Source organism: Pleurodeles waltl, chromosome 3_1, assembly GCF_031143425.1.
Source record: "Pleurodeles waltl isolate 20211129_DDA chromosome 3_1, aPleWal1.hap1.20221129, whole genome shotgun sequence".
Taxonomy (NCBI): Eukaryota; Metazoa; Chordata; class Amphibia; order Caudata; family Salamandridae; genus Pleurodeles; species Pleurodeles waltl.
In genome coordinates, this window is record NC_090440.1 from 1,440,213,120 (window position 1) to 1,440,230,449 (window position 17,330).

Genomic DNA, 17,330 nt, shown 5'->3' on the forward strand with positions numbered 1-17,330 from the left:
ATTCCTGGTGTAATGAGGTGATCACTGCAGATAATCTTGCATATGGTGGCCACTAAAGTAAACTTGTCTAATGTCACAGTTGCAACTCTAACAATATTAGTAGCTCAGGTTGATTTTCATTGAACAAAAGTAGCTCTTATTACATAAGACTGGAGATCCCTGCAGTCTACACTATTATTAAGGTGTAATGTTGCTATCAAAGATTGTCCTGGTTGATAATTTGAAAATCTTCCTAATTAGTTAAAGTGGTCTCTGTAGTGGACACGTTCTTTCTGTGAAAAGCTCACTGTTTCTTATTTTGCACAGTTCGAGTTTCTATATCCGTGGCATGGGAGTCTAATTGACTATTACCCCCTTCTCCACTGTAATTCTATGTGTAACAAGGAATGCGCCTTTACCTGTAGTGCCCACTTTATAACATAAGGTCAGTTGCTGTGGACATGAAGGGTAAGGGGTTTTGAGCAGGCTGCATGTGGCATTAGTGTACATGCCATGGTTGAGGGAGTAATACTGTTAGCTGGCTCAGCCGGGCACGACAGGATTGCACCACTCCTTCTTGGCTTAAGTTTATAATGTTTAGTATTTTCCCTTGTGCACTATGTTAGATCCAGGTATGTGGTGGTTTTTGACATGGCTCCCTCAATATACTTTATGAGCCAGCTCTCATTTAGATGTGCCCCGTAAACAGCCTGACTGAGTGAGCTAATTCCTTTGCTGCACTAGTTCGCCAATCAGGATATAATAGACCCATTCCAGGGAGGATTGCTGTTGGATCAAGAGGTTGGGTTAGAATCTCCTTAGCCATCTTCCTGCAACTGTTTGCTAATCAAAGGGAGACATGCTACCAGGAGTAAACAGTAGGAGGTCCACGACCGGCTTCACTAGATCTCCTCGAAGAGGAAAAAGCAGTCCTGGGTGGGCATACTGACTTGGACGGAGGGGTGCACCCGGTTTGGTTTGAGTGGTGTTTGCAGACTGATACAGCATGGTGTGGGATAGGCAGTCGGCTGTTCAGGTGAGGAGATGAGTGGGCGCCTCACCAATCACAGAAGACTTCTATTCTTAAGTTCCGCGCAGGCTCAGAACTTTGAGATGGAGCGTGAACGAACAAAGGGATGATCAGCGTAGCTGATAGGTTGAAGTGCACCGATTTTTGACTTGGGCTCTGGACTTTTTTTTTTCACGGTCTTCAGGGCTGATCATGCCAACTTTATGACTCTCTCAGGCTCAGTGGGGAACGGGTTTGCTGGTAAGCTTGCGGGGGGGGGGGGGGGGGGCTGAACTTCATTTGGACTGCTCCTCTTGTGGTGCCCCAGTAATGGATACTACAGAATATTGTTTTTGTACAGTGTTTCCCTGCAAGGCCTTGATGGCTGGGTACCAGCAAGAAGGGTGATGTTCAATAGATCTCCATGTGGATGCTGCCAGTAAAACCGAAGATTAGGCGATTTCCAGGGCAGGCAGGCAGGTCCCTGCAGCTAAACTGCGGCTAAGGACGAGGAAGCACTATTGCCAGAGGCTGCAGGAATGCTGCAAAATATTCTTGAGACATATTTGCCCGGCGGCACCACGAGCTGATGACAGTGGTGGCTGAGACTGGGCACGGAAGTCTGGTGCCCATATAGTTCCTTTTTAAGCAGCTGCTTGTGTGCAAGCTTGTAACCCCTGTGGTTACCTTCGAGGTGTGCAATAGTGCTGTGGATTTCTCGTCATTGATGCCCACAGCCAGAGGATATGTCCCACTGAAGTATTAAGAGGTGCAGCTCTCATCGCAGTGGTTAGTGAGTAAAGGAAACAACCTGAGGGTGTTCCGAGGTCTCCTACTGCTTTGGACAGACAGGGGAGACTGAGTAAGTGAGCTGCCTTGAAGTGAACCTCCCCCCCCCGCTGTCTGCAAGGGCCCACCTTGTATGTATGTATGTCTGTATGAAAATAAAATATATATGACAAAAACTGAGCAGAGGGGTCGAACAGCCTTAACATTAGGCTTCTCGGTGTTGTGTAAGGGCACTTTAAAACAAGCTGTGGCAAAGCCAGTAGGTCTCACCTTTGAAAGGCATTAGTTGACATTTCGGCTTTGCCAGTGGTTATTGCTGATAGCATGCAACAAAGATAATTCGAAAAAAATGTTAGCTGCTGATGCTTAATAGCATTAGCAAAGATGTTAAAAAACAAAACTGGCCGGCGCTAGTATGATGATGTATGTCCATGCTTGTGTCACCGTGCATGTGCAAGAAAGTATTATTATGATGTGGCTGTCATTTCTTTTTTGCTTTAATATGCTGTGCCAAGGTGGTGGACGCTTAGCTTGGGAAAGTATATTGAAAAAACAAAGTGTGCGAAAATGCATAATAGAGTTAGAATCAGCCTGGTTGCAAACTGAACATTATACAGATTACAAAAAAGAAACCGATCAGGGGACCACTAGAGGAGTGGGGTGGAGCTACTCTGTGGCATTGAGCGGTGGGTAGAAGTAGTAAGGAGGGTGGTGAGCAGCAGAGGAGAATGGGGAAGGATAAAAAGCTGAAAAAAGCAGCGCGGTAAGGGATGGGCGGGGTAAGGCAAGGTTAGCGTGGGGGTGGAGAATGTGCAGTCTCGTGGAAAGATGAAAGTCAAAGAGAAAAGTGGTTTACCGAAAGTAAACAATGGGACGATACACTTCACACAATCAGAAACATTGTAAAGTATCTTGGCTGAACAGGAGGGACAAACAAAACAAGGAAAGCCATCGAACAAGACGCAATTAAGATAGATGGGCAGGAAAACCACCAGTCATGAGCAGTGGGCTTACCCAAAATCCACTTGAAGTACTGGTTCTGTGCGCCATAGGTTTTTAAACAACAGGCAAATAAACCTGTCTGTAGGTGTGACCTTAAATACAGGAGTTTACACGTGTTGATTGAAGATGCTTGTTTTCTAAAGTGATGATTGCTGTAGCAGATTCAAGAGAATTCCCAACTGGCCTGAGGCTAACACAGATTGAATAGGGTGAGCACTGTGGCCTTCAGGGAATTATTCTGATGTCCCTTTATATTACTGCACCTTTTCTTTCCTGGATACCCTCTGGATAGCACTGACTGACGTTTGTGACTATAAGCGCTCTAAGCACGTTACTCAGTAACTCGGTGGGCATTACTTTACCATTAAGATTGTTCTCTTTTATTACAAACATTTGCCTTCTTTGTGTCTGAAACTCAATGCGTGCATGTCAAATGCTTTACAACCATACGGGCTCTAGTCACAAAGGCACTTTGGAATGTGTAAAGGAGTACTTCTCTAGTACTCTTTTGCGAACTCCTATATGCCTTTGTGACTTGGCTGTATACTGGGAATGCAATTGGGAATGTTTGGTGAACATTTATATACAACCAAAACAAACAGAAAGGATTGTGCCCTCTTTGTGCTTTTCACTACCAGAGCATTGGACGTTGTGGGGCCAAAGTCACAAACGGACAAAGAACCACCACAATTGGGGTGGTGCGGAGTTTAGGACTTGGGGTGGCCGGGGCCCCAGATGCCATCTCCGCGTCAGACTGGCCTGCCTAGTCGTCTTCCGCCTCTTACCTCGCGAGATGACAGGGGCAGAAGGAAGTAAGAAGGGGATGGATGAACGCCAGGAAGTGTGTTATCACCGTTCGCTGCTGTGCCAACGGGGGGATATTTAGGTGCCCCCTTCTCTGGCCTCCGCCTTCCTGGTGCGGCGGCGAATGGTGGTGGAGTGTCAAAGAGGCATCGTCACAGGCATCTAAAGGAGCCCCCAGGACATCTGTGATGCGGCCTTGCTGCTGGAGAGTGAGGTGCCCGTGTCGACTCTGAGGTGCCCCTGACGCCTCCAACTTCTTCGAGGGCTGCAGCTGGTCGGCGCGTGGCTGGCGGTGTGCTGAAGCTTCAGCGAGGTGCTTGTGATGCCTCTGCTCGACGCGTAAGCTGCAGCGTCCAGCGGCGGCTTGAGAGCCGATAGAGCGAGGTACACGTGCCGCCACGGCACCCATTCTTCCACCCCCCCATCAGTTGCTTAGTTCCTAGTTGGGGGTTGTGACCAGGTTGTATCACATCCCTGGGCAGTGTCAGAGGGCTATATATTTAAAAGGCAAGCCTTTTAGATTAATTTCAGAGGGTGTTATTTAGAGGGGTCGGGTATGTTCAGTAGATCATAGTCTCGTATTCCAAATTGCTATAATTGAGTTAGTGAGTGATTTACCTGTCTGTTTTAATTATGCTGGTTGCACGCTTACGGTTGACTTATTAATTTTGCTCTAAGCTATGTGCCTCATGTCAATAATAATAAAATTGATCCACTTCCCAATCAATGAGGTTGTCAGTGTTTTGTTGGGGGTTGGTTGTGTCTTGGCTAGGGCCAAACTGGGGGCATCCGGGTTCTTAGCATGTTTGAGTACGTAAAAAAGAACTCCTGTAGTACTACCTCCCCTACTCACAAGTGCTTTTGTGAATCGGCGCCTATAACTTTAGCAAGATGTTTGATGGAGGACTGCACTTTTGGAGAACAGTGTTTGGCACCGTATATTTCAGTCGCTCACCTTAGTTGTTGCTCTATATCTCCGCCTCCCTTGGTGCACTTGCATAGTGGTGTCTTGTACATGCTAATGTTTTAATTGGACAAGTGTAGCTTCTTAACATGCCTACATTAACTTACATGCCTATTCTAGTGACCTCAATAGACTGAAATTACTAAACTCGCTCTTGTAATTTAGGTGGTGTGACTACTGATCGTCAGTAGATTTTTCATTAACACCCAGTCGCATTTTGTTTGTCTCGGGCAGTCTGCATGTGTTTAAAGGTGTGGCTACCATGGCCGTCAATTAACCAAAATGCCAGGGGTGTAGCGGAAGTGACATCACACGCAAATTTAACCTTTACATTAGCTCACACACATTCTTACCCATACACGCACACAATCTCACACACACACACACACACACACTCTGTGTCTCATAAACAAACTCTCAACTGCATACATGCACACAACATACATTTCAAAGCAATTTTACTTACATCAACTTAGATGGAGGGTCGTATTCCAGCTAATTGTGCTTCATTTTTATTATACCAATATTGAATAATAACAAATTATTCACTGTTAGTGTACTAAAAATTAGCACACATAAAGGAGATTGCAGCCCATATTGACTTTCATTAGGACGAGCTGCTCCTGTGTTTCTGGCACTGATTTTGCCACTTCTGAGGCCAGGGGTCGCAAATGCAGTGCCAGGGATCGCAAGGGACAAGTCGGGGGTCTCAGCTGCGAAAAGTGGCGACCCCCAGTTGACGTCCATGGTGGCTACCATCATTTCTTTTGACCAGTATACATTTTATACCATCCCCCTGATGGCCAGTAAATATTCTGGCTAAACTGAATCCTAGTTTTACCGTTGTAGCCTAGGGCAGTGAGCCAAAAAACCTAAGGATAATTGTCATGCTCCCCAAACTGCAAACTGTTATTGATTTATGTTATTAAAAGACCAAATTTATAAGAAACATCTCTAAGTACTGACCGTCTGTTATTGCACTCTCTTCAAAATTTCGGTGGACGCTGCAGTGTGGAGGTTAAAATCCCAAAAGAGCTGACATAGCGTTTCATTCTTCCGAAGTCGTTGAATCCACCTCATGGATGTGGGTTACAGAAGCGCCATAGAAAAATTCATTTAGTGATCGGTGCTGAACACATGCTCAGAGTACTGTTAATCTGTATGATCACTGTTATTGGTGTTCTTATTGTTGTTACCAATATTGTAGTTATCATGGGTATTATTAATAGAATTCTGCTTCTTTTATAACTTTCCTCATCTTTTCATCTGCTCCTCTCCCTCCTTTTCTGCTTCCTGTCCCTCTCCTGTTCCACTTCTTACTACTATTTCCTCTTCTCCTTGTCCACCTTCTCTTCTCCCAAGACTGGTTATCCTTAGAGTTGTGCAGCATTTGAAGCTAGACTTTCTAAAAGTAAACTTCTCCTTCTGCACCTGCAGGTGATGGAGACCAAAAGCATGCTGTACCTGGTGACGGAGTACGCCAAAAACGGGGAGATTTTTGGTGAGTTCTTGATCGTTCCGTGACGGTGATACTTTTTATTCAAAGTAATGCAGTGATACTGTTTCCACTAAGGGAGCTCTAATTGAATTCCATTGATAGACCTTAACCACTTCCACCTGTATGTTGGATGGTTTCTTGCTTACAAAACTTGGGATGGTCTACTCAGATGTAATGCAGGTAAAAATTCCTTGTGATCTTTGACTTTTTGCTGAGGCTCGTCATAAATGTTGCATTCCATGCTCCTATTCTTCCACACCCTTTCTGTACACTCATTTACCACTAAATCAAGTGGAAATATTCTGGTAGCAGTGGTACATAAGCTCTGTACCTAACCCAACTATGGGGTGAGTCAGAGATATCTAGCAAAAGTAGAGAGTGTTCTTCAGGTAAGGACCACTATGCTACCAATATAAAGTTAGTGGATGTGATCCTTCACATTGCAAAATGTATCTAAATGAAACCTGGAGCACAAAAACTTTCTTAATCATTTCAGCAAACATGTCAGTTTATTGAAGAATCCGAAACCCTAGAAGTCTAATATGAAGTATAATTCATAAATAGACGGCATCTGGCACATGTTTCGTCGTATAAACAATTTTTTCAAGCTTAAAATATATAGTTTGATAAAACAAATTCTACAAAATTCATGTGGGATCTTGGACCTATCACCAGTAAGTTAGTGTACAGCTGGGCTGCCACAGAAGGTGATAGTCTTTGTCTATGTAGTATGTTGCAGGCATATTTTGCTTCAAAATGTTGAAAAAATATAAGTAAGGGCAAAAGATATAGGCAGCCGCCTGTTTGAGTTCAATCTGTTGAGCGCAAGTAAAGTACCTCCATGGTCATGATAAACCTCAAAGTCACAAGAAAGTCTGGTCTTGCAAGACATCTGCTCAACACATTAAACTGAAACAGACAAATTTCTATATCTACCCCGGTAATTAAATTGTTTGCGATTTTGAGGTGTAATACTCATGCAACATAAATATTTGGTTGTGAACATGCTAATTTGAAGATGCTTCCTAGTTGATTTCTGGCATTTCTGTTCACTGATTTTTATTCATACAAATTGGTATAGAGACCGTCAAAGGACTAAATGAATTAATTAATGTCAGTTTCTGTTGTGTGATTCCAAATCAGACATTACATCACGACTTTAGGAATTCCATCAGCGCAGGTGAAATGGGAGAGTTATGTATTTCTTTTTTAGTCATTTTCTGATGAAGTTATTTAAAAGAGAACACTGTAGGAAATGCACAACATTGTTTCCAAGCTGGAACCGCATAAACATTCACATTAAAACTGATAAGTGCTGTAATTATTAGAGGCACCGTAAAGTAGAATAGTACTTCCATGTTTTAACATACGCATTAATAATGTGGCTTTACATAATCCTTTGAAAATCTCTGTTGGTTAATAATATTATATGCCACATGTATATTGCACCACAGTGTGGTTGTTAATATAAAGGAAGCCAAAGGTGGAAGCTATCAAACAGTTTTTTGTCAGAACACCTTTTGACGTTCTCTTTTTAATAAAAGACCACTAATTTGGGGTATTTGATCACAACTGAACAATGCGATGATAACATACATATTGCAAGGTCAAAAGAACTCCGATGGAGCTCAATAGACGACCTGCCTCACTGTTCGCCATATTGAGACATTACCACTGTGGAGACAGGGATGTTGCTGATGATACAGGTGCAGCGGGAGTCCTTCCATCAGAACATGAATGCTGAAGGGCCACCATGTTATGTCAGTTTCTGGAAGCCATTGGAAAGGGGGGCTGGGAGGATTTAAGAATAGTATGTTGCAGATCCTCTGAAAAGGTTTTGCAGTGCCACATCTACTCTAAAGTGGGGCCTTTTGTGTGCAAAGTTTAATATTAAATTCAGGCCAGTTTGAAAAGTTCAAGTAGGGAAGCACTCTGCTGGCTTCCCAAGCGTTCACTCACTGAGCGTGTAAGGGGAATTGTTTCTTGCAGTTAAGATGACTGTAGCCGTCTGTTGATTGCAATCACATAAAACGGTGAAATATTTTCAGATACTCACAATGAGAAGCCATCACATAAAGCGTGTTCTGTCTGTATTCTGCTAGTTATGATTCTTGAGTGATCCCTGTGTTGTTGCCATTCACTTAAATCGGCGTTGTCCTTCGTAAATCCAGGATAGGACACTTGGCAGACTTTCAGCATATCCACATAAAATACATTTACATATAATTAAACACTTTCAGCATATCCACATAAAATACATTTACATATAATTAATCCAAGTAGCATTCATTAACATGGTTATTAAGAAAGCATGGCATGTATCCTACATTTGTTGACCCAGTTGGAACATCTCATATCTTAATTGTATCTTCATTTGTGTAGACCTTTGTTTCATTTTATCTGCTGTAAATACCTTGCCTAAATGTAATGTAAAATGCTAACTTTGAATAAGGAGTGTTGGGTTTTAGGAGCTGCATCAGGTTTTAGATGGCTGCTGAAGACCAATGTTTGTGGTAGGCTTCAGTATTTCCCTAGCTTCTCTTGAGATGCTCACTTAATAGCAAGTTGATGTTGCCTCTCGCATGTCATCCGTTTGAAACCTTCCTTGATACAGTTTGGGTTAACTTGTGATTTCGTCCAACGACTACAAGAGTTTCGTTCTGGTGCTGGATGAATTCAGTATACAGAGTTGGGTACCATATCAGGGTAGGTTGTCTCTTTAGGACCCTCGATGAGCACAAAGCAGAGTGGAGGATGGAAATGCCCCTCACACGTCCCAAACAGTTTGTCTTCCCTGCAGTGGTTAAGGTCCACTTAGTAATGTGCTTCATTTTCCCCCAACCCTTGACAGTAAGGAATTTAAAAGTATAGGCGTTGCTGTGCGTATAATCTTTTGTTTTTCGAGATCAAACATTTATATAGTGAGTGTTGGAGTCTCTACCACCAGAGGATGCGTGTTCTTAATAGTTATGAGCTGTTGAATGTTTTTTCCAGAAGAGGCCTATCCATGTCAGATTTTCTGCGTAATCTCTATGTAAACAAGCGCCCTTCAGATTAATTGCATGTACGTTTGTTCTGAATGGTTATTTGACATTTATCCATGCCATTTTTTCAGGATAACAAATAGATTGAACACGTTCTAATTAGATTAAATGTACGTACATTATTTTGTATTCATTTGTGCAAAATCTGCCATATTGGAAAAGTGTATATTTGGGGGGTCATAAGTATTTTTGTTTTCCATTGCTCCCCACCTCTCTCATTGCTGTTCCTACAGAGACGCTTTTTTATTTGACTTAAACATTTTTAAGGGGCCTGGCTGCTGCAGTTTGCTACCAAGTCACTCCATTTTTGACACACACTTTCGCAGCCATCCAAGTTTCTTTTTATTTTTGCTTGCTCTTCAAGTGCCATCTGCCACCTTGTATTGGTGAGTATTTTTATTTTTTAATAGTTAGTAGCTGTCATGCGCGCTCATATGCCTGCACACTAGAGGCCGTATTACAGAAGTGCCCAGGGGTGCAGAGGACGTTAGCGCACCTTCGTGTACCCGTGGGGCATTGTGCTATTACAGAAGGGGAGCAAACGCTTGTGAGACCCCTTCTGTTACAGATTGCACAGGCTAACTTGTAGCTCCAGCAAATCAGGGTATCTCTTTGCCTCTGCACCCGCGCTGTGTTGCAGACGTAGGCGCAGAGGCAAGCATGCCTTTAGGAGGCGCACTGAAAGTGCTCCACAAAATGGTGGCACACCGTGAGTGCGCCTCCGGAGGGCAGCCCTCTGGGGGGATGAAACGGGGCCCTATGGACCACGACAGAATCCCATTACTGGTGGGAGCAGTCACTCACTGCACTTGCCTTCAAGGGGATCTCGAATACCTCCTAAAAGTGCTGGTGGATTTCTGCCTATATAGAGAAACACAGAACAGCTTTTCAACAGCTACACTGTATTTCTCTTGAATACGCTGCCTCGGGGGCAGCGCAAGTTCACGGCTGCCCTGAGAGCAGTGCATTCAGCTTAATAGGGTGCACTTTCCATTTCTACCCAGTGTACCTGCTTGAATGTGCTCCGTCCCAAACAAGGGAAAGTGCGCCCTATCTGTAATAAGACCCATGGTCCCCAAAGCATCATGATATGCATGTTTGCGTACAAGACGACTATTTGTTTCCCTTTTTTTCTATTTTTGCTTTGTATTTATCAGTGCTACATGTGAGCAGCAAAAAACATCTCTTTGCTGATATTGCACTGGTAAAGCCAAGAGGATGAAAAGGCAAGGTCTATAGGCTTTTCCTGTGCTTTTCTGTTTCTCCACAGGTAAATATTTTTTTCACATGGATCTACTTGCCCTAAACGTGCGCCGAAACTGAAGATTTTGCATCCAAAATTAATGCTTAACGTGAAATAAAACTAAGTGCAGAGGCCTGAAGTTTTTCTCAGGAATCTACTTCTGTACTGCCGAGTGCCGAGATTTCCGAATTTCGAGGATGAAAAGTTTTGAGTTCCGCCTCATGCAGCTAATCTCTACCAGCTTGCATTTCCTGTCTCTTTAAGTCATGTTTGTAGGTTCTCTTTCTTGCATTCTTTCTCGCCGTTGCACTATTTTATTATAACCCTTTTTCCTTTTCTGCCTTTTTTTAATCTGACAGTGAAGGAAATAGTAGGTAACCAACTGGATCCCAAATGTGTCTTCTGTTGTTGAACCAGATCTGGCATTTGGCCCATTGGTTAACTTAAGGTTATCTGCAGCAAAAGCAGTAACCCACTGAGCAGACTACATAAAGTATGAATCAGTGGCCTACATGTTATACGATGTGCTTTGCAGGAGGAACATTAACTTGCTGTTTTTTTGTGATGAGTGAAAGCAGTGACTAGACTTTACACACATCTCTCCAAGTGGGGCATTATCCAATAGTTATTTTACTATTATTATACTCTGGAATTGCTTAGCACACAGAGATCTACTAAGTAAGTGTTTTAATCCTGTAGGATATTTTAAAATGCTACCTGTTTGTAATCATTTAAGCAAGCAAGAACAGATTTACTTTCACATTGGCCCTTGTTGCAAATTTTAGTGCAAAGTTTGTGAATTTTTTTTACTTTAACTCTGACTCTGCTCTACGTGACTGAGCTCTTTTTCTACTCCACATTTTATGTATGGATTCTCAGACTACATTTTATTTCCATTTCCACCACTGGCTTTGGGTCAAAGTCTGATGTTATAATTCCTGGTGCTTAAAAATGAGTGCTGATGTCTGCCATTGTCACTAATTAAGCTCTGTTGTAAATGCTGATATATACACAATTCTGTTTGATAGGTATGTGGCTCATCTGTCTAGGGTCTAGTCTGCAATATCATTCCACATGTCTCGCTTGCGAGACACTTAACAAAATGGGCTTGGAGCAAGTCCATTGCTTACCAGTTGTTGGTCTGCCTGCCACTCTTCATTTCAGTCTCATAATTGGTCACTGCAGGCCTAGGATCATTTCCATTCCTTTCTGTGGAACAGGGACCAACACTGATTGATTCAACTTAATTAGTGCCCGCCCGCTGCTCCCTATATAATTGAGGTATTATTTTGTTATTTTTAACTTTTAGTGCCCTGTAAACAGAAGGCATGTGACTGGCAAAACCATGCCCAGCAGGACAAACAAAATTGCAAAGTTTTCTTTTCTATAGTTAACTTTCTTTTATTTTGCCAAGTCTTCTTTTCTCACTTTGTACTCATATTTTGTTTTGTTTTTGCTTGTGGGCACTGTTCTCAAAAGATAATTATCCTGCTCTAAATATTGCTTCTTTCTTATGTGTAATTTCCGAAATTATGCTTTAACACAGAATTGTACAGTACACCCTAATCCACCTCTCTCCATTCCATTCCACCCTACTCCAATCCATGCCAATACACCCCACCTTAACCCACACTGATCCACATCAATCCAGCCCATCCCACTCAATCCAATTCACCCCACTCCAATCCACCCCAGACCAATCTAATCTACCCACTCCAATCCACTGCACTCCAAACCACCCCACCCCACTAAATGCAAACCACTCACCCCATCTAATCCACTCCAGTCCACCACACTCCAATCCTCCCAACCCACCCCAGTCAACCCCACACAATCCATCCAACTCCAGTCCTCTCCAATCCAATTCACTCCAATCCTGCCAGCCCTCCCACTCCATTCCAGTCCATCCTACTCCAATCCACCTAACACAATCCAATCCACCCCACTCCAGTCCAAGAAAGATCCACTGCACTCCAATCCAGACCAATCCAATCAACCCCAGTCCAGTATACCCCACTCCAGTCCACCTCACTCCAATCCACCTCACTTCAGTCCATCCTACTTCAATCCAAAAACATCCACCATAGTCAACCCCACACCAATCCAGCCCAATCCAGTTGACCCCACTCTAATACACTACACCCCACTCTATCACAATCCAATCCACACCACTACAGCAGTCCAATCCTATCCACCTGTTCCAATCCAATCCACCTGTTCCAATCCAATCCACCTCTCCCCAACCCAGTCCACCTCACTCCACCCCAGTCCACCTCACTCCACCCCAGTCCACTTCACTTCACCCATTCCACTTAATTCCAAACAATTCCACCCCTCTCCATTCCAATCCACACCGCTCAATATAGTTCACTCCACTCCAATCCAATCCAGACCACTCCAGTCCAGTGCACTTCAATCTAATCCACCCAACTCCAATCCAATCCAACCCACCCCATCCCAATTCAACTCACTCAAATCCAACCCAATTCACCCCACTCCAAACGACCACATTCTAGTCAAGTCCATTCCACCCACCCCACTCCAGTCTATCTGACTCAATCCAATTCAATCCAGCTTAATCCACCGCACCCACTACAGTGCGCCCCACTCCAATCCAGTTCACCTTAATCCACCACAATTTCAGTTCACCTTAATCCACCCCACACCAAACCACCTTAATCCCGCTCAATCCAATCTACTCCACTTCAATCCAGTCCACCCTACACCAATCCAATTTACACCACTCCAGTCCATTCCAATCCAACCCACCCCCACTCCAATCCTAACAACCCAAGCTAATCCACTCCATTCAAATCCAGCCCACCCCATCCTGCCCAGTCCACCCCAATCAAACTCACCCTACTCCAACAAATTCACCTCACTTTAAAATAATCAAATTCACCCCACTCAATGATATCCACCCCTATGCAATTAATCCCACCCACTCCAATCTACCCCACCACAATCCATTCCATCCCACCCCAATCCAATCTACCCCATCCCACTCCAGTCCATTCCGCCTCACTCCAAATCCAGTCCAATCCACCCCACCCAATATAACCCACTCCAATACAGTCCACCTTACCCAATCCAACCCACTCAGTCCACCCCCTCCAGTCCAGTCCACCTCACTCCAGTCCACCTGGCTCCAGTCCAATTCACCCCAATCCAACCCACCCAAATCCATTCTTGCCCAATCCACCCCTGTTCAATTCACCCCACCCAATCCATCCCACTCCAGTCCACCCCACCCCACCCCAAAGTAATCCACCCCACACCATTCCAATCTATGCCAATCCAATCCAGCCCACCCCTCTCCAATTCACCCCACTCCAATCTAGTCCGCCTTAGTCAACCCCACTGCAGTCTAATCCACCCCTCCAACCCAACCTACACCAATCCAATTTACCCCACCCAATCCACTTCAGTCCAAACCACTCCTGTTCAATCTCCCCACCCCACACCAATCCATCCCAATCCACCCCATTAAAATCCAGCCCACTCCAATCCAGTCCACCCCTGTCCAGTACAATTCACCCCAATCCAGTCCACCCCACGCCAATCCACCCTAATCCAATCCACCCTAATCCAATTCACCCTACCTGGTCCACACCACTCTAATACAATCCACCCTACCCATCCAGCTCAATCCAATACACTTCACTCCATTCCAATCCACCACATTGCTATACAATCCACCCCACTGCACTCCAATCCACGCCACTCCACCCTAATCCAATGTCCTCCACTACACACCATTTCAATTCACAACATACCACTCAAATCCAACCCACCCCGTCCATTCCACCTACTCGAGTCCACCCCTCTCTAATGCACCCCACTCCAATCTACTTCACTCCAATCCAATGTGGCCACTCCACCCACTCTACTCCAATCCACCCCACTCAGCCCACCCCATACTACCCTAGCAATCCACCCCAGTGCACTCCCCTCTACCCAGTCCAATCCACCCCAGTTCAATAAACCCAACTCCAGTTCACTCCATCTAGACCACCCCACTCTATTCCACCCCACTGCAATCCAATTCAGTCCATTCCACTCCACTCTGCTCCAGTTCAATCCACCCCACTCCAATGCACCCCACCACAGACCAGTTCAATCCACCACATCCCACCCCACTCCGGTGCACTCCAATCCAGTGTAATCCACCCCACACTTTTCCAACTACTCCATTCCACACCACTCCAATCCACCCACTTCAGGTCAGTCCAGTACACCTCAGTCCAATCCATCCCACTCCAATCCAGTACACTCCAATATAATCTAATTCGCCCACCTCCGCACCACTCCACCCCACTCCAAAGCACCCAACTTCATTCCACCCCAATCCAATCAAGTGCATCCCACTCCAATCCTATCACTCCAATCCACCCACCTCAGTACAATCGAATCCACACCACTCCAATACACCCTACCCCAATCCACCTCACTCCACTCGAATCCACCTCACCCCACTCAAATCCATCCCATCCAGTCCACCTATTCCAATCCATCCCACTCCACTCAGTTCATCCCACTCCACCCTAATCCATTCCACCTCACTCTACTTCAGTTCAGTCAACCCCACTACCTCAAACCACTGCACCCAACTCCACTCTTCTCTACGCCACTCCACTCTTCGACATTGCACTCTGACTTTCTGTCCCTGAATTCAACTTTACTTCCCCCACCTCACGAATCTATTCCAACAAATCCACTGTATAACACTCCACTCCTCACACCACTCTGTGACACTCCTAAAGGCGAGACCTATTGGCTTTGCCAATGCTTGTTTTTCAGTAGCATACACTGGTAAATACTTCAACCATGTGAAACTCCCGAATGTGAACGAGGGAGTGCCTTGGATGTTGTATCCAGAATTAATTATGTTATGTACTACAAGCAGTCTCCGCTATCTACATGCCTTTCCTTGTCAGAGGGCCTGTTTTTCATTAAATGTTCTCCCCTCTCTTTTGTACTTAGAATTTTCCCGACATTAGTAACTCTGCACCAAGTTATTTCTACTCCATTTTTTCTTTTCCTCCGAGCAGCCAAGTAGCTGGAATAAACAAGACTGAGCTTGTTTGACAAAACCAGTCCAGTGCGACAAAAGCCAGGACACTCTTGAGGTGGAAAAATAACTGAAATTCTGAGGAAATATGTCTTCCTGACGCCTTCAGAGGAGATCAAAGCACCGTGCACCACCCCCGCCTTCAATCTGTGATGGCTCAAATTTTAGCCGGAAACACCTCAGATTTGTATGGCTGTATATGGAGAATGTATACACCTCTAGCACTGCTACAAACCAAGGGTGCACTTTACCAAAAGTGTGTTTTTTTTAGGGGGGAAGGGTGGGACTTAAAAGGGTGGGAACAAAACAGATTATTGGCTCTTAACCTGTAAACCGACACGCCTACCTGTGGGGATCCGTGACGGTTTACAAAATTAAATAAAGTTTATATGCATAAAAAATGTAAATTCAGTCTTTCAAGTAGCTCTGTAAATGTGAAGGAATTTCAAATTGGAGGCTAGCAATTAGGTTGGTATCTTTGTCTTGATTCATGGGAGCAGTGCAAATACAGCAAACAGAATTGGAATGGACCGTTAATGGCCCCCACTCAAACACGGATATGTGCTGATAAAGAGAACATGCATTAGAGAAAAAAAGACAAGTGACATACTAGAAATGCATATTAGTTAGTCTTTTAGAAATAAAACCACATTTTGAAAAGTTCCAAACTTTCTGTTGATATGAAAGCGTTCCATTCTTCTGTACCTTTTTGTTTGAGAGTTAAAATAATTTATAGTGTGTGTATTTCTGATATATTCTTGTTTCTGTGGTTTGTGTATTGTTTTTAGGTTTAAATAGCAAGACTTGTTTAGGCCCTGGTCCTGGCTTCCAGTCTTAATCTTTTGGCTTCTATGAACCACCACTGAATTAAGACCCGCTAATATGGAGCCCAAGAGATAAGAGAATTAAGGGATGGGGTAGTATAACTGTGCAAATGGAAAAAAGGTATTTTTTGGGATGTACATTTACCACATCACTCAAGGGATTGTCTCGTGAAGACATGGTCTTCAGTTCCCTCAACTTGTGGAGGATCGAGGGAGATTTCTAAATCCAGTTGCGGATGGGGTCGTATTACTTGGGATATAAGTTTACTAGGTTACACCACTAATTGTCCCTTGAAGGCATGGTCTTCAGTTCCGTCCAGATGCTGAAGAATGAGGGAGCTTTTCAGATCTGTTTATGGATGGAGTTCCAGGTGAAGGTCTGACATTTAAACTTTGCGTTCCAGCACTTTTTGGTCTCGGGCCTGAAGGTCTAATGCTAACATAATAGGAGCTTTTGGCATCATTTCACCTTGATCAATTTCAGCGACCTTTTCTTTTGATTTTTTTTTTTTTTCCTTTATTTTGGAAGAGATGCCAAGTTACGGTACATGTTTTGAAGAAAATCGCATATTACCCAAAAATGTGTTGTTAAGCAAAGGCCCTTTCCTACATGACCCTATAATTCATTGGTAGGCATTGAAGAAACTCCATCGTTGAGAAGTGTATTCTTCTGTTGAGGTATTAACAGTTGACCAATTACAAATGGTTTCTACTGGCACAGGCTTTGACATTCAGAATCGGCATGCGTGTCCAGTAGAAACAAGTGCATTTATATTGGTTGAATACATTTAGCAACTGAAACCAGTAAAGAACAGTCTATACAAATAACCAGCTCAAAGAAGTGGGTCTGCAATCCTCTGGAATTTTCTTCAAAAAAGTTGATTGGAAGTAACCCATATGTGGAACATGTACAAACAAGTCAGTTGGAATTTTCAGTAGAAGTACGTTTTTTAAATATAGCATTTTAAAATATAGCCTTTATTTTATCGCCCATTCCCCTTCTTCCCATTACCCAAGTGAGCTACTTAGAGAAAAATGCCTCTCCCAATGATGATACCGACTTTAACAGCATGAACTCTCCCATACATGGTAGCATCTTTCAC

The 17,330-nt window shown here is 43.9% G+C and overlaps 1 protein-coding gene across 2 annotated transcripts in view; it reads left to right on the top strand.

Moving 5' to 3' along the window:
* SIK2 (salt inducible kinase 2) overlaps positions 1–17,330 on the top strand; it is a 348,026-nt gene that overhangs the window by 132,108 nt on the left and 198,588 nt on the right. For both annotated transcript variants that reach the window (XM_069225002.1, XM_069225001.1), the window contains exon 3: positions 5,985–6,048. In XM_069225002.1, coding sequence (XP_069081103.1) covers positions 5,985–6,048 — 64 coding nt within the window. The remainder of the gene's footprint in view (positions 1–5,984; positions 6,049–17,330) is intronic.